The sequence below is a fragment of the Salmo salar genome, chromosome ssa06 (genome assembly GCF_905237065.1).
Source record: "Salmo salar chromosome ssa06, Ssal_v3.1, whole genome shotgun sequence".
In the NCBI taxonomy this organism is placed as follows: domain Eukaryota; kingdom Metazoa; phylum Chordata; class Actinopteri; order Salmoniformes; family Salmonidae; genus Salmo; species Salmo salar.
Window position 1 is genome coordinate 65,349,619 of NC_059447.1, and position 26,209 is coordinate 65,375,827.

At 43.4% G+C, this 26,209-nt stretch overlaps 2 protein-coding genes across 5 annotated transcripts in view; one reads left to right on the top strand and one right to left on the bottom strand.

Moving 5' to 3' along the window:
• The window catches only part of LOC106607847 (zinc transporter 2), a 24,646-nt gene extending 23,831 nt beyond the window's left edge, over positions 1-815 (bottom strand). Inside the window, exons 1-2 of one of the 3 annotated variants that reach the window (XM_014205271.2) lie at positions 639-815; positions 106-194 (exon numbers count right to left, since the gene is read on the bottom strand). The gene's annotated coding sequence lies outside the window, so the exon portion shown is untranslated. Of the gene's footprint in view, positions 1-105; positions 217-487 lie in introns of all 3 variants that reach the window. The other 2 variants (XM_014205268.2, XM_045720882.1) reach the window with 2 other exon arrangements.
• si:ch211-243j20.2 (uridine-cytidine kinase 1-like 1) lies at positions 759-26,047 on the top strand. 2 transcript variants are annotated; one of them, XM_014204748.2, is made up of 16 exons: positions 759-994; positions 1,487-1,513; positions 2,058-2,263; positions 4,558-4,664; positions 5,636-5,806; positions 9,173-9,244; positions 12,515-12,704; positions 12,863-12,924; positions 16,041-16,060; positions 16,866-16,964; positions 17,154-17,247; positions 17,367-17,429; positions 18,013-18,135; positions 20,137-20,244; positions 21,602-21,758; positions 23,804-26,047. In XM_014204748.2, the coding sequence occupies exons 1-16, from the start codon at positions 903-905 to the stop codon at positions 23,863-23,865; spliced, it is 1,653 nt and encodes a 550-aa protein (XP_014060223.1). In that variant the 5' UTR covers positions 759-902; the 3' UTR covers positions 23,866-26,047.
• Positions 26,048-26,209: the final 162 nt, after the last annotated feature.

The following is a 26,209-nucleotide window of genomic DNA, read 5'->3' on the forward strand; positions in this document are numbered from 1 at the left end:
AAACATGTTGAGAAATGATCAACTCATGCTGCAATTCAAAAGTGATCATATATGGTTATAAACTGTAAATTAAGCATTTGCTCGTTTGTGCTAGGCTAACCTTACCTTGATAGCAATCCAGTCTTCCTTACATTTCGGGACTCCTCTGTAAAATCTGAGTTTGGGCGTCGACGTCACCAATGCCGTTTCCTTTCCTGTTGTAGTGGATTGGGAATACTATGGGCACGTGAAGATACAGGATGTTTGAAAAGTATTTCTGCACTGTATACACGCAATTTGAGCGACAGGGTTGTAACAACCAACAGAAATATTAAGCTAGCCAAGATCAACAACACAAACTATAGAGCCCAACAGTGGAGAAGTCATAATACCCATAAAACCTAGCGGTCAAACAGGGAAACGGTCCCAATTGTTTTCCACCATAAATTTTTTCCAAAATGTATTTTAGAAAGACTTCAAATAAGGGCTGTGTTTTGTGTAGGCTTACCCTGACGTGACGTTTTGATAACCATGTAAGTAGGTCACATGACAAAGGAGCTATTGACATTCGAATGTAAAAAGTTTTTACTTTGTTTATGCTCCCTAACAAATTCAAATAGGAATGCAAAATGCTGTTTACGTTTCCACGTGTTTATTACCTTTGGAAAGCGAATTAATGTCCAAATCGTGAAAAAAAAGATCTGTGCAATGTTGTGCGCAATTCTTCCAACATCATGACACTTATTTGGCGTTTGTGGCTCAAGTGGTTTGAAAGCGCGAATATCCAACTTGAAGCTGGTTTTACCTCGGTGAAGTGAGGATGGAGCGCACTCCACGCACGCACATGTACACAAAAGGTGACGTCAGAACGCTTCATCCGGTGTTTGTTTACGCGCGGTCTCCGGTGTGTACGAGATGGAAACATGGCAATGAAAATGAACCAAAACGATGTCCAGATGCCACAAAAAGAAGATGGGGAGAAAGAAGAAGACCGGTCGATGTCTAGATCTGACAGGTATGTATAAATAATTGATATGTTTCAGGCTAACAAAGATAGCAATACAGAGACAGGCCGACAGAGTGTGTCGTGTGGGTTGGCATGCTAACCAGTCAGCTATCATTAGCCAGGCAAAGCTAATATTTATTTGAAATAAATTATTTCTGGTAGCTTATACTCAATATCAAAACTACGACGATGGAAGCAAGCAAAGTATGTTGCTTAGTTATGGTGTATGCGCTCAATGAATTAGCTAGCCAGCCGGCTAGAATAATGCTTCATTAATTCTACATTAGCAAACGTTAGCTAATGCTAGCTAATGCACAATCACATAGACGTGGCAGTGAATGTGGGTGCAATGATTCAGATCTCAGATGCTGAGTTGGCATTATAACAGAGCAGCAACAGTGAATAGGAACATCCAGGTGTTCATTTCAATAGTCTAACGTGTCTTTCTCTCCTTCGACTATTTGAATTACCAAGATTTTTTCACTTGTCCTGTGTTTTCAGATCAGTGCAGGTGAAGAGGAAAAGTAGGTAAGGAAATCAGTTTTAGACATACAGTCCAGCTGTTGTCACACATTTCTGTTTTCTACTCTCTTTGACCAAATGATGACAGCCTTACTCATGCGAGTGCCTGCCCCATGCCCCCCGGCAACTGTGTGATTTCCTGGAGAGGGTGGTCAAGTTTTCCCCCCATTCTCCCTCACCTACACAGACAGTACAGAACTGCGGAGCGCTACTGATGAGGGTTCCTCGAGTGTATGGACCCCCTCTCTTTTCTCTCCACAGGACAGACACATTGTAATCAAATTGCCCAGATCATTGTCCTGATCATCATCATGGGGCAGGTATGAGCTTAAACGGCATCTCTGATGGCATATATGGATATGATGGCTTTTGTGAGTGGATGTTTGAAGTGATTTATGTCACAGATTAATCATAGTTAATAGCTATAATACAATCCTCTTCAATGGAAAATCTGGGTTATGGGTTATCCAGTGAAGAGCGCTAAATAATGACTAGGCAGAATTTGAGCTGAACTAACCTTTTTGGCCCTTGTGTTATTGTTGTTCACCAGTGGCAGTGGAGATGACTCTCTGGGCAGTCTTCCGAAACACCCCCGCTGCCCTCTGACCCCCTCACTGTCTCCACGGAAACGGACCACCAGCCAGAGCAAGACTGAGCCACCTCTCTTGAGGACCAACAAGAGGACAATCTACACTGCAGGAAGGCCCCCCTGGTACAATGTCACTGGGACCACCTTCAAAGAGGCTTTCGTTATTGGTAAGAGAGCTGTCATTTGACATTGTTATTAGTGCTCGGCTACCCGAGCCCGAAAGGCCCCAACATTATACTTCGAGTTAGGGCCGGGTAGGGCCTGGTTTTTCAACAATAACTAGGGTACGGGTAGGGCTCGGGTATCACTAAATTGATCACTAACATTTTGAAGCTGAGCCATTTGCTCGTGCGCATTACAGTCATATCTGACTAAGATCATAACATGGTGTCAGAAGTGCTTCAATCTCATCAAATATAAGACAGGATAAATTCTTTTTTTTAAATTATAATGTTCCTTGAGTTTTGTCGGAGTTTAGAGTGACCAAAAGAAGCTAACAGCCAAATGCTCTCATGTCTCTTCGATTGTTGAGCAGAGCCAGAGATACTTAAAAAGAAAAATATATATTCTTTATTTTTTTACACAATTTTGTGGTATCCAATTCGTAGTTAGTCTTGTCTCATCGCTGCAACTCCCATACGGGCTCAGGAGAGGCGAACGTCGAGAGCTGTGCGTCCTCCGAAACCCAACCTAGCCACACTGCTTCTTGACACAATGCCCACTTAACCCGGAAGCCAGCCGCACCAATGTGTCGGAGGAAACACCGTACACCTGGTGACCGTGTCAGCATGCAATGCGCCCGGCCCACCACAGGAGTCGCTAGTGCGCGATGGGACAAGGACATCCCTGCCAGCCAAAACTTTTCCGAAGTGTGAGAAGTAACTTATCTGAGCTTTCGAATCGGGACATTACGTACTTTCGAGGAAAGTGGGCAGGTTTCTCGACTCATACCCTAACTTTGAGAAGGGATTGCGTGACGATTAGCTTAGCAACCACATGGCGCAGCATGACAACGTGAACGCGATTGGTCAGCAGTCTGCTGGGTGGGGCGTTATACGTTTCTCCATACATTGCCCAATGGGATTCATATCTCCTTTCTCTAATATCTCTGGCAGAGCAGGCCAAGCGAGCCATTGCTATGGTTACTCAGACGCAGTGTCTCCATTAGCAGTGTGCATGAAGAGCGAGCTGCCTGCACATGGAGCAAGTGACAGACAGAGAGGAGCAGTTAATGGTTTTACTAATGGAGAAAGTTGTTTCGGGCAGGGCCTTAAATTTAACAGAAGAAATCAGGCTTGGGTCGGGTAGGGCCTGAAAGTGGTAGGCATGGCTAGTACTATAGTTGCTGAAAATTCATGCCCGTGCAGGGCTCTAATTGTCATGACTCATTACCTGCAAACTCAAACCTCATTGTCAAATTAATGTTTTGAAATGACATACACAGCAATGGTCAGTCACCAGACATTGTCCTGGAGAGTTGGTAGGCAGTGTGGAAATTGAAGAGACATTTTGAAAAAGGTTTTCAGAAATCCTAAAATAATAGGATCTCGTCAGTGCTCAGGGCATCCTCCATGCTAGCTTAGGTTGTAGCTTATATTCTACATTTGGCTGGGGTCCTTCTGGTCATCCCAGTAAGGCACCCCTGTAAGCTTTACGCACCATAATGGAATGAACCATGTGTATGAATTACCCAGTCGGACCATACTTTGTTTAAACACATCTGATTGGCTTGAGTGCTGCTGACTGAGACAAAGGCTATCTTTAATACGCAATCTGTTACTTTCAACGAGCCGGACTTGACTGTTTACGTTTCACACTTGGAGGTGCTTTGGTGGATGATTTCCGTAAAAAGGCCATCCTGCTGTTCTGCTCTGGCCAGCGCTCTGCTTCTGTTGATGAAAGGTTAGAAAGTCTGCTCATGTAGAATAACCAACCTGCCTCGGAGGTCCGAGGGAGAGGAGAGATGGTAAGCACATAAAAGGAGCCCTGAATCCTCAGAGCCAGAGCTGTTTGTTATTGTCTCTAGGCAACAATTCCAGACGGATTTAATTTCATTTGCTGGATGGGTTGCTTCATGTTCTGTGTCAGTTAGTCTGATGGCTGAGTTTCATTTGTTGTGACAACATAGCTCAATTCGAAGTAAAATATTTTGAAAAACAGCTCATCCAGACAGTTTTCAGTTCCATTTTGTTATCTTGAATATTTTGTCTGTGCAAGTTTATAGCCTAACTCAGCAGTTTTGAACTGCGCCCTGTGTTATGTGCACCTCTCTGGTTTATGTATTCAGTACTTTATAATAGGGGTTCCACTGCCTGTGCAGGAGCAGACACTACAAGCACTGCATCCAGATTTTCACAACCACAGCATGTATTGTTGGATTTACTCCCAGGGTTGTTGCTTTGGATTCCTAGTGTATGTTTGTCAGGAGCCCTGTCTTACCCCCTCATGTTTCTTCCTGCAGGCCTCTGTGGAGGAAGTGCTTCTGGGAAAACCACGGTGGCCAATAAGATCATCGAGGCTCTAGATGTTCCCTGGGTGGTCCTCCTCTCCATGGACTCTTTCTATAAGGTAAACTATAGGACTCTTTCTATAAGGTAAACTATAGGACTCTTTCTATAAGGTAAACTATAGGACTCTTTCTATAAGGTAAACTATAGGACTCTTTCTATAAGGTAAACTATAGGACTCTTTCTATAAGGTAAACTTGCATAATAAGCTATGTTTATAAGTGTGGCCTGGAGTTTATCATTGGTGAGGTCACAGGTTCAGGAATAACTCCTGGGTATACTTATAAGACATTCTGTTGAAGGTAAACTAGCCAATGAATGTAATTTCATGACCCGCCTCATGCTGAATGCTTTATTGGCTCCCCCTCTGATTTAGTATAGAGGCAGCAACACCTAGGGAGCACAGAACTATCAGTACCCTCTAGAGGTATCCTCAGTCTACCCAGACAGAACCACTCAACTCAATAGCATTCTGAGAGCACTGCAGCTGCTCCAATAGATTGGTTGAATTGGTTCCCTGTTGTTAAAGAAAGTTGCCTCTGCTTAACTTGATCAGTGAAGCAGAACAACAGCCTGGTGGTTGTGTGTACCCTGCTCTGTCCTCAACCCTCCTAACGGTCAGTAATTAACCCTGATTTTAGCTTTTATTTTGCATAAACCCCTGGCCAATAAGGGAACTAATGGAATCATTCATGTCAATTATGTCCCTAGCTGTGTTGGAAACAAAAGTCGATGGCTTTTAAGTATGTTTTACTGTAGCGGCCATGTTGTCTTTTTAGTTGACAAGGGAATGGCTCTAACAACTCATGCTTTGTTGGCCAAATAGGCCCCCACACCTAGGTACTTGTGCACATCGCAAAGGCATGGACAGTAGGAGTATTGAAATAGCTCCATCTTGCCCTTTGATAGGCTAGGTGGAATCTTTGCAATATTGCTTCAACCTATCCAATCCTCTCAGATCTACACAAATGCAGGTCAGGCAAGTGTGTAATTGAATTCCTGAATCGTGACCTTGTTTCTCCCCCCCCCCAGGTTTTGACCAAAGACGAGCAGGAGCTGGCAGCTAAGAATGAGTATAACTTTGATCACCCAGAGGCCTTTGACTTTGAGTTGCTGGTGACTGTTCTGAGGAAGCTGAAGAAGGGCAAGAGCATCAAAGTACCCGTCTACGACTTCACTTCCCACTGCCGCCGCAAGGAGTGGGTAAGGCAGACTCAGTAAATTGTCTTAAAGCAATAATCCACCCAAAACCACGCATTCAAATCAAATCTTATTTGTCACATGCGCCGAATACAACAGGTGTAGTAGACCTTACAGTGAAATGCTTACTTACAAGCCCTTAACCAACAATGCAGTTTTAAGAGAGAAAATAAATAAAATAACAAATAATTAAGGAACAACAAAAAAAATAGCAGTAGCGAGACTATGTACAGGGGGGCACCGGTACAGAGTCAATGTGCGGGGGCACCGGTTAGTCGAGGTAATATGTAGGTAGAGGTAAAGTGACTATGCATGGCTAATAAACAGAGAGTAGCAGCAGTATAAAAATGAGGTTGGGGGGACAATGCAAATAGTCCGGGTAGCCATTTGATTAGCTTTTCACGCATCTTATGGCTTGGGGGTAGAAGCTGTTAAGAAGCCTTTTGGACCTAGACTTGGCGCTCCGGTAACACTTGCCGTGCGGTAGCAGAGAGAACGGCCTATAACTTATGATTCTTATGATTTACAGTGTTAAATAACTATAATATGTGAGAACAATACTTTTTTGGAACAAATATTTCATTTTGTTGTTATAACAACCTTGCTAGCAATGTGAAAATCATTGTGGAAAAAGTAGTCAATTGTCATACTTGAGTAAAAGTAAAGATGCCTTAATAGAAAATGACTCAAGTGAAAGTCACCAAATAATATACTACTTGAGTAAAAGTCAAAGTGTTTGGTTTTAAATATACTTAAATATCAAAAGTAAATGGAGTTGATCAAATGTACTTAAGTATCAAAAGTAAAAGTACACATCAGTTAAATTTCCTTATATTAAGCAAACCAGGCGGCACAATAATTTTTTTTTAAAAATGTATTGACGGATTGCTAGCTGCACACTCCAACACTCAGACATAATTTACAAACGAAGCGTTTGTGTTTAGTACGTCCACCAGATCAGAGGCAGTAGGGATGACCAGGGATGTTCTTTTGATAAGTGTGAATTTGACAATTTTCCTGTCAAAACGTAACAAGTGCTTTTTGTCAGGTGAAAAATATGGAGTAAAAAGTGTTAAACAAATCAAAATATATTTTAGATTCTTCAAAGTAGCCACCCTTTTACTTTATCACAGCTTTGCACACTCTTGGCATTCTCTCAACCAGCTTCATGAGGAATACTTTTCCAACAATCTTGAAGGAGTTCCCACATATGCTGCGCACTTGTTGGCTGCTTTTCCTTCACTCTGCGGTCCAGCTCATCCCAAACCATCTCAATTGGGTTGAGGTCGGGATATTGTGGAGGCCAGGTCATCTGATGCAGCACTCCATCACTCTCCTTGATAAAATAGCCCTTACACAGCCTGGAGGTGTATTGCTGCAGAATTATATAGTAACCATGCTGGTTAAGTGTGCCTTTAATTCTAAATAAATCACTGACAGTGTCACCAGCAAAGCACCATCACACCTCTTCTATGCTTCACGGTGGGAACCACACATGCAGAGGTCATCTGTTCACCTACTCTGTGTCTCACAAAGACACGGCGGTTGGAACCAGAAATCTTACATTTGGACTCAAAAGACAGATTTCCACCGGTCTAATGTCCATTGCTCGTGTTTCTTGGCCCAAGCAAGTCTCTTATTGTTGTCCTTTAGTAGTGGTTTCTTTGCAGCAATTCAACCATGAAGGCCTGATTCACACAGTCTCCTCTGAACAGTTGATGTGTCTGTTACTTGAACTCTGAAGCATTTATTTGGGCTGCAATTTCTGAGGCTGGTAACTCTAATGAACTTATCCTCTGCAGCAGAGGTAACTCTGCGTCTTCCTTTCCTGTGGCAGTCCTCGTTGGAGCCAGTTTCATCATAGCACTTGATGGTTTTTGCGACTGTACTTGAAGAAACTTTCAGAGTAGCAGTGCCGAACAAGTTCTTAATGTTCGGCATTGACTGACCTTCATGTCTTAAAGTAATGATGGACTGTCATTTCTCTTTGCTTATTTGAGCTGTTCTTGCCATAATATGCACTTGGTCTTTTACCAAATAGGGCCATCTTCTGTATACCACCCCTACCATGTCACAACACAACTGATTGGCTCAATGGCATTAAGAAGGAAAGACAATCCACAAATTAACTTTTAACAAGGCACACCTGTTAATTAAAATGCATTCCAGGTGACTACCTGATGAAGCTGGTTGTGAGAATGCCAAGAGTGCAAAGCTATCATCAAGTCAAAGGGTGGCTACTTTGAAGAATCTCAAATATAAAATATATTTAGATATAACACTTTTTTTGGGGGGGGGTTACTACATGATTCCATATGTGTTATTTCATAGTTTTGATGGCTTCACTATTATTCTACAATGTAGAAAATAGTCAAAATAAAGAGAAACCCTGGAATGAATAGGTGTGTCAACACATTCAATGATTGTCTTTTGTGTCTCAGCAGTAATCATAAAGAAAATTATTGTATGAATTTCAAACCACTGCATGTATCGACTATCAACAATGAGTATGTTATGAGAATTGCATTTTGCATTTTAATGTTTACTTTCATATCCTCAAGATAACAAAAACAGTTTTCTATCACCAGGGGGTAATAATGTGATAAATGAATGAAACATGAACACTATCCTCTCTCTCTCTCTGTATGAGATCCTCTTTCTCTGATCAATACAGAGGTAGCCTGGTCATTCACTGCAGCTCCGAGCTCGTCAGACTCCTGGAATGGGATCGTGACAGTCTGTAGCTCCCTGACTAGGCAGTACTACCTGAGTGATACATGTCAATGCTCCGCGTCTGACGTGCACACACACACACACACACACACACGGTTAAATCTGGGCCTTTTGAGTCACTGATAGTCCATCTCTTGTTTTGGACATCTTCATTTTTAATTATGATAACATCAGATCTTAACGAGTCAGTTGGGCCTGCTCTGCGCTGCTCAGCCACCTCAGGGATTACTTTCTGTGGTACAAAAAAACCCCACATCAGATAGCTGCAGTGGTAATTACAGCAAACAAAGGTCTGTTAATCAGAGGGGGATAGGCCGGAGGAATGGGGGGAAGGAGGTGGAGATTTGGAGCAGCACACAAACATTTTAGTTTAGCTGTGAGCGTGGTGCTGACAGGACAGCAGAGGGGTGCTGCCAAGGCGCTGTGCACCTTGTCAACCCACCGGTCTCCCTCTGCCAGCCATGTGCCCACGCTCTTACCTGGCACACCTGGTGGGCACATCTTTCATAAGGCCTGGGAAGCCTGGCCCAGTCCCCGTTCTGCCATACGCTGTCTGTCTATCTAATTATGTAGACTGTACACCATCTGCTTTGTGTGGTGAGAAACTATTTTATGGTGTGTTTTTTTTTTCTTCAGAAAACTGTCTACGGTGCCAATGTTGTCATATTTGAGGGGATTCTGGCGTTTGCCAACAAGGAGCTTTTGAAGGTGAGGCTGTGTTATTTTAACCTGCTTTAAGGTGAGCGTAAGAAGATGGAATACTCCCTTTTCTACAGTACTTTTTCTTCTCTCTGGTCTCCAGTCATCCCCCTCTCCCTGCTCCTCTCTTCTCCCTCCCTCTTACCCCACCAGCCTAGCAGACCTGATGAATTACTCTGCCATGCTGCAGAGATGCCAGCCAGGCTGATTAATGGAGTGCCGCTGCCATCCTGCAGCAGATTCAGGGAAATTAGATGGATTCTCTCTGCTGGATGGCTCTGTATTCACTGTTCTACTTTCCCCTGCTCACTGCTATCTGCTATGATTAGGTTTCAGGAAGGGGCTGGCTATGGGTGACTGGGCTGGGGAATGACTGATAGAAATGGAGGGGGTGGGGTGGTGTTGGGGACCCAGTGCTGCAGCAGTCTTGGCTAGAGTAAAACATAACTAACCTGAAGCCCAGATCTCTTCAGAGAAGAATGCATGAATCATTTCCCTTTAGAACAAAGCAACAATACTACTAGTACTGTTGTAGTAGAATTGATGGCAGTTCTTCAGGCAGCCCTTGTCAGCTTTGATTATCTTGGTCCTCTTTATTACAATGTAGGTAAACAACTTTTCACAAAGACCATGTTGGCTCATCTAAATCCATGAAGTATTTAGACAAGTATGATCCATGAGGTGACCAGATAGACCCAATCACATTTGTCCTGGACTTGTAGCCTGCCTTGGACTCTCCTTCCCTCTTCATTATAACTAGAGCAGGGGTTTCCAACCTTCTCTAGCATGAGCGGGACTTTGCTTTTTTTTTTAAGTAGCTAAGTACAATTATAATTGTTTCTTCTTCTAGCTTTCAAATAGGCACATTCTTCCCTTCCCTGCAACTCTTCCCCAGGTCCTTAGTGCACTACTTTATCTTGTATACTATGTTGTGTCAATATACCTGGTAAAATAATTGTTAATAAGGGGGGGGGGTTATAAAATATTTGTATATTTTCCCAAATTATATTTTTATTTTTCATTTCTTTTTAGTTTTTCACTATCAAAATTACAATTGTTCATTAAGCAACAACTAAATAAGATGTTTTGCGTCCATGTCAATGGTTAAATCCCATCAGAAGACAATTTGGAAAATGGACAACCTAACAAATTGATTTGAGTGTAATTCCCCTTTTAATTGCACATCTAGCGCGTGAGGAATGTGTCTAATATCTCGGTCTAGCGATGGTTCTGTACTGCTGCTGCTCATTTCATTGAAAAGTTAGCAAATGCTAGATGCAAATGATACGGTATACTTACTCATGATAGACTTCTGCCAGGTAAGCCTACTTTGAATTTAACATTTTAATTGAAGATTTTGGGGAAAGCATTTCTGTCAACCCAGAAGATGGTTATCACATCAACTGGCTACACGGAGCAATAGACAAACGCGCGCACCGCACAGACAGACGGGCAATATTGCTGGAAATGAATTGGCAGATATTTTGTTAGGTTTGGCATTTTAAGCCAATAGTGGCTAACCAGGGGTTGTATAATGTCTGTGTTGCGTTGATTACATAGTACCTGGGAGCTTGCGGTGTCTGATATATGTGAGGTTTGTTTATGAGAGTTTGCAGTAGAACACATGCGATGGAAAAATTGCATATACTTTCTGAATTGTTTGGCGGACAACTCATAGGTGGACCTGTTGGAGACACCTGAACTAGGTGTGTGTGTGTGTGTGTCTGGTAGTGATGGGGTAAAAAAAAATCAATAGTTACATCGGCAAAAATAATATCCTGATGTGTATCTCTTTGACAATATCACAATATTAATTTTGCGCTAGTTGACTGAACCAAAACTCCAGTGTTTTTCTTTCATAGCTCGTTCTCCATCTTCTTTTATAAATAGGGAGACCATTTTGTTTTTAGCACTTATTTCCATGACTGATCAAAACTCATTGTCTCATGGCTCTGTCTCTCTGCAGCAGACATATGGTGAGCAATATGTTTGGAACATCGAATCGCAATGCATATCGTATCAGCAACTAAGGATGGTGATGATATTGTGAGGTCCCTGGCAATTCCCAGCCCTAGTGTCTGGTCAATGTGCCAGTGAATGAACAAGACTGTTTTATAAATGGTTCTGTTGATTTGGTCCCTTTTTTTCCCCCTTCGATCCACCAGTTGTGTGTGTGTACAGAAATCCATACAAATTCAAATCTGAGGGATTGTGTTTGCATTGGCAAAGCACTTCTGTTCCGGGTGATTTATCAGTTCGGCTATTGTACAGCGAGGCTGGGCTAGGATGATAAGCCGAACAAACAATGCAGGTAACTGGATGTACTCTCAATTTCATTCTTTCAATAGAAGTGTTGAATTATTTTTGTTGTAATTGTGGCTCACTTAGTACTAAACGTTCTTATCAACCGGTTTATTTACTTTCCTATAAATTGGCTCCCTCTCAACCCTTTGCCATGACTCCAACAAACATTACCGTGCTGGCTGCCCCAAGCGTCAGGTCCGCCCTGGCCCGGCAATGACCTGCCATCTTTAAGCTGCAGTGGTGTAAAACGTTGCTAAACTGCCCTGCTGTAGTTTTTCTCCCAATGACAGAGGTTCCAGTAAAAGAGAGAGCGATAGAGGGGAAGGCTGAGTCTGATCCCTGCTATCTGTCTTAGCAGGGTCTGTCATGTGGAGCGGCTGGAGCCCCACTCCTCATCCCCTCCTCCTATAGGGTGACAGCTGTGCTGGCCCGGTTAGTCAGGAAGCAGATTTACTTTCCCAATGACTGACAGTCTCATTTGGTTCTGAGTTTACGCTCCCAACACTCAATGGTCAGATAGTCATCAATAGCTCTTGTTTTTGAGTGGTTGCCTATTCTTGTGTCTCCGTCACATACAGTGGTGCTGCTGGACCATTAATCCTCCTCACTTTAGTTTTGCTGAGGTTAGAGCTTTGAGTTCTGCCTTTAGTTTCCCCTGACTGGCTGGCTAGCTGTATTTCTATTTCTGTTGATGTGTGTTCAGGAAAATAGCTTCAAAGACCCAATAGGCCATCAGATTCCCATTTAACTTATTTTGACCCGTGGACATTGATTCCACCAACCATCGTGTAGGTGGGTTACCCTGAATGTTGCTGTGGGGGCATTTACCCAGCACCCCGTCCTTGAAATGGTCTTCGGGAAACACTGCCCTATTAAAAGTCAGATCTGTCATGTTGAAAACTTCTGCCATTGGTTATGTACATGACCTCTCTTAACCCTTTTGTCTCTTTCTCTCTGTCCATCTTCCTCCTCCAGCTGCTGGACATGAAGGTGTTTGTGGACACCGACTCAGACATCCGTCTGGTCAGGCGTCTGAAGAGGGACATATCGGACCGCGGCCGGGACATCAACGGGGTCATCAAGCAGTACAACAAGTTTGTCAAGCCGTCCTTTGAGCAGTACATCGAACCCACTGTGCAGGTGGCGGATATTGTGGTCCCCAGGGGTGAGTGGCTTGTAGGTAGATGCATACTACCAGTGTGTTAGAAACACTGCTTCTATGTATAGAGTCTTTAGATTAAATTCAGAACCATAAAAACTTTTTTTCAAATGGTATCTGTAGTGATTCTGCTATAAAAGATATGTGTTTGATGATTATTTTAGGGGGCGAGAACTTTGTTGCCTTGGATCTGATTGTGCAGCATGTTCACAGTCAGCTTGAAAAGGTACGTGCGAATAATAGGCTTTTATCTCCTATACCTCTGCCCATAGACCCTAACCTAAAAGCATGTACCTATCTCTGTACATGGCGTCGTCTCTTCGGCTCACACCATGCTCAGTTTTTTTGCATGACCCCTATCCCATGGTTCATGATTTGGGCCAGGAGTTTTTCCTGACCACCTTCCCTACCAGGAAAAACTCCTGACCTAACCCATGATCTCTGAACCCTGTCCTATCCCTCAACATGGGTGGGTCAGTACTGGATTACTGATCAATGACGAGTCTCATTCTCATAGGATCTCTCAAGGCTACATGTCCTATTAAGATCGGCAGACTCCTATAGCTGTCCTATCTACACTGTTTCAATCTGGTAGTTCCAAGGTAATCCTGAATTCCCAGAGGCTGGTCTCCAAGTAGAAGTTGACCCAACCAGTTGCCCACCTCACTTCTCCCATCTAGTGGCTGGGATTCAGCACCACAGGTTATGAATTTGTCATGTACATTGCCTGTCTCTGGTATCAGGCTGAACCCATCCCTCTGTACACCAAGGGAACGTAACAAGAGAGGATTTATAACTGAAAGGCACACCTGTGTGTGGACATGCATGCGTCAAAGACACCCAACTTATCTGTCAGTGCCATGACCCATAAATCCTAACTGGCATCTTTAACACTGTGCTCTCTGTTGTCAGACGGCCCCTTTAAGTCCCTACAAATCATGATCTACACTGAGTACACCAAACATTAAGTACACCTTCCTAATATTGAGTTGCACCTCCCCCCGCCTCCTTTTTTCCCTCAGAACAGTCTCAATTTGTCAGGACATAGACTCTACAAGGTGTCCAATGTGTTCCACAGGGATGCTGGCCCATGTTGATTCCACTGCTTCCTACAGTTGTATCAAGTTGGCTGGATGTCCTTTGGGTGGTGGACCACTCTTGATACATACGGGACACTGTTGAACTTGTAAAAACCCAGCAGGGTTGCAGTTCTTGACAGAAACTGGTGCGCCTGGCACCTACTACCATACCCCGCTCAATGACACTTCAATCTTTTATCTTGCCCATTCACCCTCTGAATGGCACACCCACAATCCATGGCTCAATTGTCTCAAGGCTTAAAAATCATTCTTTAACCGGTCTCCTCCCCTTCATCTACACTGATTTTGAAGTAGTTTAACAAATGACATCAATAAGGGATCATAGCATTCAGCTGGATTCACCTGGTCGGTCTGTCATGGAAAGAGCAGGTGTTCTTAATGTTTTTTACACTCAGTGTATGTGGCCCTGTGGTGTCCTGATCCATCATCACTGTAATATGACAAACCATCTGTCACACAGAGAGAGATAAGATGGAAGGTTTCAAAGACAAGCTCAAAGGTGCTCAGTTACATTATATTTAAGACTCACTGTACTTTATTTCTTTTGGAGAGGGTTGTGTGGGGAGTGACACGTGATCACGTGACTTCTGTCTAAAGTGTACGCCATTCACGTTCAGAGTCTCACCCGTCGGGGGGTGTGTGTGAGAGATCGAGAGAGGCCGCGTGTGCAAAAGCAGATAGTGTGCGTGAGGATTTGTGGATTAAGGGATCTCTAATAAAATGCCGTTTGTGTGGATCAAGTAATGAATGGTGTCGAGTGGGGGGGAGACAGCGGCAGCTCGTCCTCCATAGAGCGACTGACTGATGAGGACAGGGCCTGTTGTAGCCTAATGAACCATAGCACCCTCCATATAGTAAGACTACTACCACTGGGGCCACTATAGTACCTCTGGTTAGAAAACCCCCTGGTTTGGTTAGGATGCCACACGTTGCCATTAGCTTTAGGGCATTCTGTTTGATATGTACTAGATACTATGAAGGAACGATTTTGGGGTTTCCATATGGAAAAGGAGCAGAACACTTGACTTTTACATTTTTGTAATTTTTATTGCCTAAAAAATTCACATTTCAAATTAAATTCCCATGCGGGCCTTGTTGTGAGATCAGAGCACCATAATTTAGCCTGATCTAATGCAGGAGTAGAGCCTGTACAGAGAAACAGGTACCGGTTCAGGCACTGAGCTTATCTGATGGAACACTGTCTGTCTGATTCATGGCAAAATGGAGGGGAATGTAATATCATTGCCTGGTGTTTGTGTTTATTTTAAAGGGCGGTGGGGACTGGGGACATTAGGCTTTGTTTGGAGGGTTGGAATGGCTTGTCTCATTTCATGAGTTTTGTTTTTATTTCTCTCCTCCCTGTGTGTGTGTTTGTAATCAAATACTTGCTAAACCCTGACCGAATAATGCACTCTAACCGTCTCAGCGTGAAATCACAGTGAGGTATGACTGCCACACCCCTCATATCTCTACCGGCCTCTGTCTCGTGCTGCCTCTCTGTCTTTTCATTCTGTTTCCTCTCAGCAGAAGCTCAGAGAGCACAGAAAGGACAAAAGGAGATGTGCCCAGTCTGAAAGAATACTCATGTTACTATTTATTTGACCATTTTGGCATTTTTTTTTCACTGATGTTGACACGATCAACTAATCAAGGTGCCCAGGAAAATGTTTGTGTAAAGCTAAATGAGAGGCTGTGCAGCTCCTTTTCTCTTTCTTCCACACCGTCAGTCATGAAAGCTATCGCTAACACCAGAAGGATGACATTGCTATGGTTCCACTGAGCTCTGGTTAAGACCTAAAAAAAACCAGCTGGGAATTCCTTTTTACCGAAAGATCAGAAGCTAACATTTACGTCATTTAGCAGACGCTCTTATCCAGAGCTAACGTCACATTAAACAAGGACCGAGTATAACCTTGAGTTTAGTCCTACATGTTTATCATATGACCTCTCACGAAGGCCGTTGCAAAGATGATTATTTTTTTAACTGCTCCCAGTCAGAGCTCATAACCATGGTGATGTCGTCTGGTCCTGAAGCCGTCCCCTTGCTGAGCTGAACAGGGGCCCTGACCCCTCCCCAGGGGCCCCTCTCAGCCTGGCCCCCGGCCGTCACACCTCTCAGCTTCTCCTCCACAGATGTCCTGTTGCTGTCTAATTGGGATGTATTTTCTTTCTTTTCCTCTTTCTTTCCCCTCTTTGTCATCACTCTTGTTCTCGCAAAATGAATATTTGTCACCTTCTCCAGAGGAAGCTCCGCTGGGATATGTGAGGATAAACTCCTGCATCTTCCTCCTTCTCTTAAGTTTGATCTCCCCTCTCATCTGCTCCACTTTTATGATTTAGTAACATAGCCCCCTGAGAAAAAGCTAACAACCTTTGTTTGCTGTCATTGCTATTTTTCCAAGATATTGTTTTTTTCATTTACCTCTTAACCAATTTGCTTGATTCTTTCAGTTTTCGCTATGATTTCTACAGTCTTAACTGTCCTGTATTTTGGTAGTATGTATGTATGTATGTATGTATGTATGTATGTATGTATGTATGTATGTATGTATGTATGTATGTGTATTCAAAAGGCTAATTTCAGTGCAGTACTACAGTATTTAGAGAGTGAGTTCTCTTGGCTTCTTGTATTGGCAACAACAATGCAGAACACATAGCAACGTGCTCAATTGCTTTATGGCATTTCTATCTATCAACAGAACCACATAATAGTTATTTTCTAGATTTGGAATGGTCCTAGTGATGTCACGTTGAATTGTCTGCCGGTAAAGCACCATATGCTCCAGACCGTGCGAGAGGAGCCTGTTAAAGCGTTGCTGTTGCCAGTACCTGTACACTATTCCCCCACCCCACTTTGCCTGGCTGTGCATCTGTGACCACCATACTGCAATACCTGTTTACGAGGAGGAACGTAAAATATCCCAGTGATATCTTACCTTTGTCCCCCTGGTTTGATGTGACCTCTGTGTTGTTGTACTGTGGTCCCTCCAGCAGGGGGCAGTGTTGTCTGTTGTACTGTGGTCACTCCAGCAGGGGACAGTGGTCTGACTGTCTCTCTCTTGTGTAGGTCTGCTCTGGCCTCGGCCCACCAGGGACAGCCCCTACCCAAGACCCTCAGCGTCTTGGAGAGCACCCCACAGGTCCGCGGCATGCACACCATCATCAGGTAAGGCCGTAGAGCTCTGGGTGACCGCTGGGGGCCGGTTTCTCACCCTCTCAACACTGACTCTGCACTGCCACAAGTTTATAATGAATACACACACACACACACACACACGCCTCACGCTCAGTCCCTGTCCCCTAACCCTGGTTTGTGTGTGTGTGTGTGTGTGTGCGTGCGTGTGTGCGCCTGCAGGAATAAGGACACTAATCGTGATGAGTTCATCTTCTACTCTAAGAGGTTAATGAGGCTCCTGATAGAACATGCCCTCTCCTTCCTGCCCCTCAAGGTGAGTGGCCCTGCATGCCTGCAGACGCATGGCCAATATTATATTGCCCCCTACCCCCTGTGCACAACCATACACTAACACTGGTCTCTTCTCTCTTCCTTTCCTCTCATCCTCTCTAGCCTGTGCAAGTGGAGACTCCCCAAGGTTCCATATATGAAGGGAAGAGACTCAGTGGTAAAAGGGTAAGGCTCTATGTAGATACCTCGCCACTTTCACAGAGGGTTTTGGGCCCTAAACTGCAATAAAGTATCAATGTCATCCATGATACTACATTGCAGCTACATTGTCACAATCACTCTGATTGCTACTTGTAATTATTGGCTGAAGATTGTACAGTGATTAGACTAGTTTATCTCTCCAGTCCTTTTATTCATCACCATACATAAAGCACTATAGGCATTGTTAACATTCGTTTAACTAGACGCCTGCAGTGAAAACCCTCGAGTCATAAAGTGTGTGGATGGGCCTGAGAGGATCGTTCATTCCAGTCTTTTTATGGTGATGTGTTTGAGTGGCTCTCAGTGGGAGCAGCTCTGTTAGGCAGCGGGGTTGTTATGACTCTATTACTCTACTGCAGATGTCTATCTCCTACCATCAGGCTCGGTAACATTGAGCGCTCACTATGCTGGTCCTTCAGGTTGCTCAATGGAAGTTTACTTAGAAACTAAACTGTGAAGGAGTATAAAGCCTGGAATGCAATTGTGTGTGTGTGTGTGTGTGTGTGTGTGTGTGTGTGTGTGTGTGTGTGTGTGTGTGTGTGTGTAGATCACAGGCGTGTCCATACTGAGAGCAGGGGAGACCATGGAGCAGGCGCTGATGCATGTGTGTAAAGACATTCGGCTGGGGAAGATCCTCATCCAGACCAACCATGACACTGGAGAGCCTGAGGTAACACAAAGAAACCAGTCGTGGCCAAACGTTTTGAGAATGATACAAATATTAATTTCCACAAAGTTTGCTGCTTCATTGTCTTTAGATATTTTTGTCAGATGTTACTATGGAATACTGAAGTATAATTACAAGCATTTCATAAGTGTCAAAGGCTTTTATTGACAATTACATGAAGTTGATGCAAAGAGTCAATATTTGCAGTGTTGACCCTTCTTTTTCAAGACCTCTGCAATCCGCCCTGGCATGCTGTCAATTAACTTCTGGGCCACATCCTGACTGATGGCAGCCCATTCTTGCAAAGTCAATGCTTGGAGTTTGTCAGAATTTGTGGGTTTTTGTTTGTCCACCCGCCTCTTGAGGATTGACCACAAGTTCTCAATGGGATTAAGGTCTGGGGAGTTTCCTGGCCATGGACCCAAAATATCTGTTTTGTTCCCCGAGCCACTTAGTTATCACTTTTGCCTTATGGCAAGGTGCTCCATCGTGCTGGAAAAGGCATTGTTTGTCACCAAACTGTTCCTGGATGTTTGGGAGAAATTGCTCTCGGAGGATGTGTTGGTACCATTCTTTATTCATGGCTGTGTTCTTAGGCAAAGTTGTGAGTGAGCCCACTCCCTTGGCTGAGAAGCAACCTCACACGATTGGTCTCAGGATACTTTACTGTTAGCATGACACAGGACTGATGGTAGCCCTCACCTTGTCTTCTCCGGACAAGCTTTTTTTCCGGATGCCCCAAACAATGGGAAAGGGGATTCATCAGAGGAAATGACTTTACCCCAGTCCTCAGCAGTCCAATCCCTGTACCTTTTGCAGAATATCAGTCTGTCCCTGATGTTTTTCCTGGGGAGAAGTGGCTTCTTTGCTGCCCTTCTTGACACCAGGCCATCCTCCAAAAGTCTTCACCTCACTGCGTGCAGATGCACTCACACCTGCCTGCTGCCATCCCTGAGCAAGCTCTGTACAGGTGGTCGCCCGATCCTGCAGCTGAATCAACTTTAAGAGACGGTCCTGGCGCTTACTGGAATTTATTGGGCGCCCTGAAGCCTTCTTCATAACAATTGAACCGCTCACCTTGAAGTTCTTGATGACCCGATAAATGGTTGGTTTAGGTGCAATCTTACTGGCAGCAATATCCTTGCCTTTGAAGCCCTTTTTGTGCAAAGCAATGATGACGGCACGTGTTTCCTTGCAGGTAACCATGATTGACAGAGGAAGAACAATGATTCCAAGCACCACCCTCCTTTTGAAGCTTCCAGTCTGTTATTCGAACTCAATCAGCATGACAGAGTGATCTCTAGCCTTGTCCTTGTCAACACTCACACCTGTGTTGACGAGAAAATCACTGACGTGATGTCAGCTGGTCCTTTTGTGGCAGGGCTGAAATGCAGTGGAAATGTTTTTTGGGGGATTCAGTTCATTTGCATGGCAAAGAGGGACTTTGCAATTAATTGCAATTCATCTGATCACTCTTTATAACATTCTGGAGTATATGCAAATTGCCATCATACAAACTGAGGCAGTAGACTTTGTGAAAATGTATATTTGTGTCATTCTCAAAACTTTTGGCCACGACTGTAGTTCAAAAAGTATTCTGTGTGTGTTTGGCCCTCTTATCTGTAAGGCTGCATACACACCCAGACATGAACTCTTCAACCCGAAGATCATAAACCAGGAGTGGATGGGTCATCTGTTTTTGCTTAGTGACTTCATTCAAGGCTAGGTGTCAGTCTCTGGGCTAACTGATACACACTAGCCTCATTGACCTCAGGCTCACTGCCTCATCAGAATCCCAGACCATCCATACTTTGGAGATATACTGTGTGTGTGATGTCTATGCCAGCTATAGCCTTCAAGCTTTGGACCTTCTTTCTTCAGCTTTACTGGTTTCGTTCACCACTAATGCTCAACATTTGACATTTTAAGTTCATAAAATGCCCAAATGAAAACCATTGTATAAAACGTTCCATTGTATTAACATTTCCTATCGCCCCTGTCCAGCTCCACTACCTGCGTCTGCCTAAGGACATCAGTGAGGACTATGTTATCCTGATGGACAGCACTGTGTCCACCGGGGCTGCTGCTCTCATGGCCGTCCGAGTGCTGCTGGTCAGTTCTACTTTATTCTACCTCATTCTACTCCTCTGGTCTAGTTTATTCAGCATTAGTTGGGTATTATAGTTCAATTTAAATATAAAAGTAGTTTCTAGTAGAAGTCTTATATTCTCATGTTTGTCTTCTCCACCACACACCTATGTTGAGGAGATGTTAGGGCTTGGGGGTTTATCTATGGTTCTGCATCCAGATAATGTTGGTTACCCCTGAGACATGGCTGAACATGACGGATGGCAGAGTAGGCCTTGTCCTTGTTGGTTGTTGACATGGCAGAGTTGTCCTTGTTGGTTGTTGACATGGCAGAGTTGTCCTTGTTGGTTGTTGACATGGCAGAGTTGTCCTTGTTGGTTGTTGACATGGCAGAGTTGTCCTTGTTGGTTGTTGACATGGCAGAGTTGTCCTTGTTGGTTGTTGACATGGCAGGGCAGCTGCTCTGCTAGTGGAGACTGGACGGCTACAGCAGCAGGAGATTAAGGAGAGATCGGGATGCTTGTTTGCCGTCATAAAACACGGTTTGAGTTCAGCGAGTTTGAGGGCCTGTTTCCTCATTGTGATAAGACTAGAGCTCTAAATGTACAGGTCGTGTGCTTTTAGCCTTCGCCCCTTGTAAAATGTAAACATCTGGGGAGAATTATCGCCATCCACTATGGCGGCCAAAGTCCGTGGTTTTTGTTTGTCCTCCGAAAGCAAACTTTACTGCCTCCATGACTATCTCTTTTTAAAGCTAGAATCCTTAGTGGGTGCATACATTTTTGGACTTATAAAGTAATTTTACATTGATTCTTGAAGAATTTAAGTTTTATAAATGCCTCATGAGTTTAGTTCAACTGTCGTACCCCATCATAACCCAAAATATATAAGCCTGTTTTACACCAATGTTTGTAAACAATGTAAATGTAAACAAACACTATAGCCTCATAACATGGTTAAAACTATCATTTCTATCATGGATGGTCAGTCTTTGCATCTGTAGCTCAGTCTCTGGATTTGAATGGTTACACTTCTCCAGGTCCATCCCTCAGCTTCTTACCAAAACAGAGGCGGGGTGACCGCTTTGTTAATGTTTTGAATAAGGATTCCAGCTTAAAAAGATAGTCATCAGGGTGTGTGTTTTCACTAGAAGCATTGGTTGAAGTCTGTGATGGGTGCAGAAGACCTATCAGATTAAGGAGTCCCTTTTGACAGGTAGCAGTGGGAATGGGAAGAGCTCGAGATCCCAACAGATCTGGAAGTGGCTGCCTCGCTCCCCATACATATTGTGCTACTGTCACAGAAACTTCCCACTAACCACCACTCTTTCTTCAATCGTGATTAAAGGTCACAGTTTGCGTATGTCTGTCACCTTTTGTAGGACCATGATGTCCAGGAGGATAAAATCTTCCTGTTGTCTCTACTGATGGCTGAGATGGGCGTCCACTCTGTGGCCTACGCCTTCCCTAAGGTCCGCATTATCACCACCGCCGTCGATAAGAAGGTCAACAACGAGTTCCACATCATCCCTGGCATTGGTGGGTGCTTCTGCTATCTATCGGTCTGTCTCGCTCTCTCACACACATTGTTCTCAGTCACTCTCACTTAATGTGGATTTCCCTTCAAAGCGGTGTCCTAATGCAGATCAAGTGAGTCTGCTGTTTGTGGTGTGACTGATCATTAGTGATATGACCAAATCACAAGTTAAAAACTTCCAGATTGTGCCTTGGGAAAGTATTCAGACCCCTTGACTTTTTCCACATTTTGTTAGGTTACAGCCCAATTCAAAAATGTATTAAAGTTTTTTCCACATCAATATACACACAATACCCTATAATGACAAAACAAAAACTGTTTTCTATACATTTTTGCTAATTTATAAAAATAAAAAAAAACTGCTTGCATTTACGTAAGTATTCAGACCCCTTACTCAGTACTTTATTGAAGCACCTTTGGCAGTGATTGCAGCCTTGAGTCTTCTTGGGTATGACGCTACAATCTTGGCACACCTGTATTTGGGGAGTTTCTCACATTCTTCTCTGCAGATCCTCTCTGTCAAATTGGATGGGGAGCGTCGCTGCACAGCTATTTTCAGGTCTCTCCAGAGATGTTCGATCGGGCTCTCTGGCTGGGCCACTCAAGGACATTCAGAGACTTGTCCCGAAGCCACTCTTGCGTTGTCTTGGCTGTTTGCTTAGGGTCGTTGTCCTGTTGGAAGGTGAACCTTCGCCGCAGTCTGAGGACCTGAGTGCTCTGGAGCAGGCTATCATCAAGGAGCTCTCTGTACTTTGCTCTGTTCATCTTTCCCTCAATCCTGACCAGTCTCCCAGTCCCTGCCGCTGCAAAACATCCCCACAGCATGACGCTACCACCACCATGCTTCACCGTAGGGATGGTGCCAGGTTTCCTCCAGTCGTGATGCTTGGCATTCAGGCCAAAGAGTTCAACCTTGGTTTTATCAGACCAGAGAATCTTTGGGTGCCTTTTGGCAAACTCCAAGCGGGCTGTCATGTGCCTTTTACTGAGGAGTGTCTTGTCTGGCCACTCTACCATAAAAACCTGATTGGTGGAGTGCTGCAGAGATGGTTGTCTTGGAAGGTTATATCTCCACAGAGGAACACTAGAGGTCTGTCAGAGTGACCATCAGGTTCTTGTTTACCTCCCTGACCAAGGCCCTTCTCCCGTGATTACTCAGTTTGGCCGGGCGGCCAGCTCTAGGAAGAGTCTTGGTGGTTCCAAACTTCTTCCATTTAAGAATGGAGGCCACTGTGTTCTTGGACCTTCAATGCTGCAGAAATGTTTTGGCACCCTAAACGAGATCTGTGCCTCAACACAATCCTGTCTCAAAGCTCTACGGACAATTCCTTTGACCTCGTGGCTTGGTTTTTGCTCTGTCATGCACTGTCAACTGTGGGACCTTATATAGACTGGTGTGTGCCTTTCCAAATCATGTCCGATCAATTGAATTCACCACAGGTGGACTCCAATCAAGTTATTGAAACATCTCAAGGATGATCAATGGAAACAGGATGCATCTGAGCTCAATTTCGAGTCTCATAGCAAAGGGTCTGAATACTTATGTAAATAAGGTATTTCTGTTATTTGTTATAAATATTTACACATTTCTAAAAAGCTGTTTTCCCTTTGTCATTATGGGGTATTATGTGTAGATTGCTGAGGATTTTATTTATTAAATCAATTTTTAGAATAAGGCTGTAACATAACAATGTGGGAAAAGTAAAGAGGTCTGAATACTTTCCGAATGCACTGTAGCTGCTGCCACAGCCATTCAGGCCCATGTGGAGGGGCTTTGTTATGAATCACCCCAGACTGACGTTTTTAAAATTTTATTTAACCCTTATTTTTATCATAAGTTGACAGTGAACATATTCTAATTTACAGCAACGACCTGGGGAATAGTTACAGGGGAGAGGAGGGGGGGATGAATGAGCCAGCTGATAGCTGGGGTAACTCATATGTTCCATCAGCAGTGCCACTGATCACACATCCCTCACTGACGCTAGTCCAACTCATGTATTCACAATGACAACATGACTGACTGCTCTCTTCTCCTCTCCTCCAGGTAATTTCGGGGACCGTTACTTTGGGACAGACACTCCCTCGGACTGGACCGAGAGTGATTAACGGATGGCCTACTGAGCTGAAGTTATGCTGAGGGGGAAGTGGGGGGGGGGGCATCACACAAGCACTTAGCCATGCCAGCCAACCACTGACCAGCTCCTAAGAGCTGAAGATTCCCACTCAGTCAGCGCCCCTCTGCTGCTTATCATTTCATGATGTCCTGGGCACTGCCCCTGTGCCAACTCTACCCTCTCTGATCAGGGTGAAAGGTCATAAGGCTACCTACCCTCCTGAGGAGGAAATGTGATATTAGCCTAGCTTTGTTAGCGATGCCCATACATATCTATCTATCCACTGATAAAAAAAATATATTGATTTGTGATTTTGCTTGTTTGATTGTTGTTGACGCAGCAGGACCTGTAAAGTTGAAGAAAGAATCAAGAGAAATAAAAAGCCTCTGTTGGGTTGAAGGATGACAATTTTCTAGTCCTTTTGATGTTTTCCTATTGAGTGGACCCATAGAAATAGTCAAGATGACAAATCACACCAAAGTATGAAATCAGGGAAGATGAGAGTAGGACAGTCTGTGGCTGTTAGTGCCATATCTCAGCTGTGTTTGAATAACATGTGTGAATATGATGGCGATGACCATTGTTATGCACAGGGAGACTTTGTATTATAACTGAGAGGAGCAAGTTACAGACAGGGTACAATGGACCAGGTAGGTAGTGAAAATTATAAGGTTGTATAGCTCATGGGTAGCTTTAAGCTCAACATAGCTGGAGTATTAGTTAATATACGTCTATGGACATTATGGACTGTCCTCTGGAGATTGTGTGCTGTTGCCTTAGCTGTGACAAAAGTCTCGGGCAAAAAAAGTATCTTTTTTATGGTTTAAGATGATCGACTTGAATTGGGAGCATTATTTAGTATTTGAGGCTGTTTTTATTATAAGGATTTTATTAGGTTTCCCCTCATTTATATATTATAGGTTGGTTGATGCAGAAAATATTTTTTTACTTTGCAGCCATTTCTCTGGGTAATAAATAAATGTTATTCATCACATGCTTCATAAACAACAGGTGTAGACTAACAGCTTACTTACTGGCCCTTCCCAACAACGAAGAGAAATTAGTCATAGAAAAGTAATAATAAATGCACAATGAGTAACGATAACTTGGCTATGTACACAGGGTACCAGTACCGAGTCGAAGTGCAGGGGTACGAGGCAATTGAGGTAGATATGTACATATAACTAGGAATAAAGTAACTAGGCAACAGGATAGATAATAAACATGTGATGAATCAAAGTTGGTGCAAAAAGGGTCAATGCAGATAGTCAATTTAACTATTTTGTTACTGATTTTTACTATTTAGCGCTATTTATACTTGAATCTTTTTCCTGTGTAAATTATTTCCTTGTGTATTTGTTTTCTCATTTAAATTGATACCCCTGGTTAGTTCACAAAGGCCGTACAATGTATGTTGTAGTATAATTAAGAAATTACAGCAGGAGAGGTCTCTGACTGACTGTAAAAATACTCAAATAAAACCATCATGGATCATCTGTATCATGTTTTAATAGGCTGACCAGCTTGACCATGTACATATTTTGTTTTCTGGCCTTCATAGTTACAGGATTGCAAGACAGAACCTTGAGGATTCAGTGGCTTTGAGTGATTAAATATAGTGTCTTAAAAAAAGAGGATCCCCAAGATATCCTCAGGCATTTTTTTGCCAAAACTATGCATATGCATATTGTTAGCTAACAGACATTTGGACGGTAAACATAGTGTTACATATTTGTCCAGTTGTGTGTGTGTATAATAAAAACATCTATGTATTTCCCTTAGGGAGAGTGGTTGTCTTTACTGGGTCTCTATGTGTCAAACAAGGCTTCTCTATAGGGCATCAGCTTTAGCTATGTTCGTTACCTCACCTGCATTTCTGTTATGTATAGCTTGAACTGTCCATGGGTGTCTGCTTACTACTGTATATCTGCTTGTGTGGTTCACACAGCTTGGTTACATTTATATGCTCAACAATGTTCCATGAATCTAGATTTTTTTTGTGTGTGCCTTTTGTCGGTTAGACATTTTTAAAAAGCATGATGTAAGGACAAGGCTTGATTGGGCTTTTTGTTCTGTGTGTTCTCTTAGCAAAAAGGAATCTTCACACACAAATCACCTCAATATTTCATGCTATCATTTCATGTCCAAGAAACAATAAAATAATATGAACTGGATGTTTTAGTTTTGTGTTACCCTGTTCATGTTCAACTGTCTGTGAGAGAGAGAACTGAGTACTTGAAAATAGAAATCAAGGACAGAAGTTCAGCATCACTACATTGGTCACTTCTCATAGGGTTAGCATTGCACCACCAGAGGGTGACATAATCCAGCTGATG

Excerpts from the sequence above, each read along its gene's own strand:
- si:ch211-243j20.2 (XM_014204748.2), top strand. The coding sequence starts at position 903 with ATGGCAATGAAAATGAACCAAAACGATGTCCAGATGCCACAAAAAGAA. Across the intron at positions 17,248-17,366 it reads TCTCCTTCCTGCCCCTCAAG|CCTGTGCAAGTGGAGACTCC; the intron begins GTGAGTGGCCCT and ends CATCCTCTCTAG. Across the intron at positions 21,759-23,803 it reads CCACATCATCCCTGGCATTG|GTAATTTCGGGGACCGTTAC; the intron begins GTGGGTGCTTCT and ends CCTCTCCTCCAG.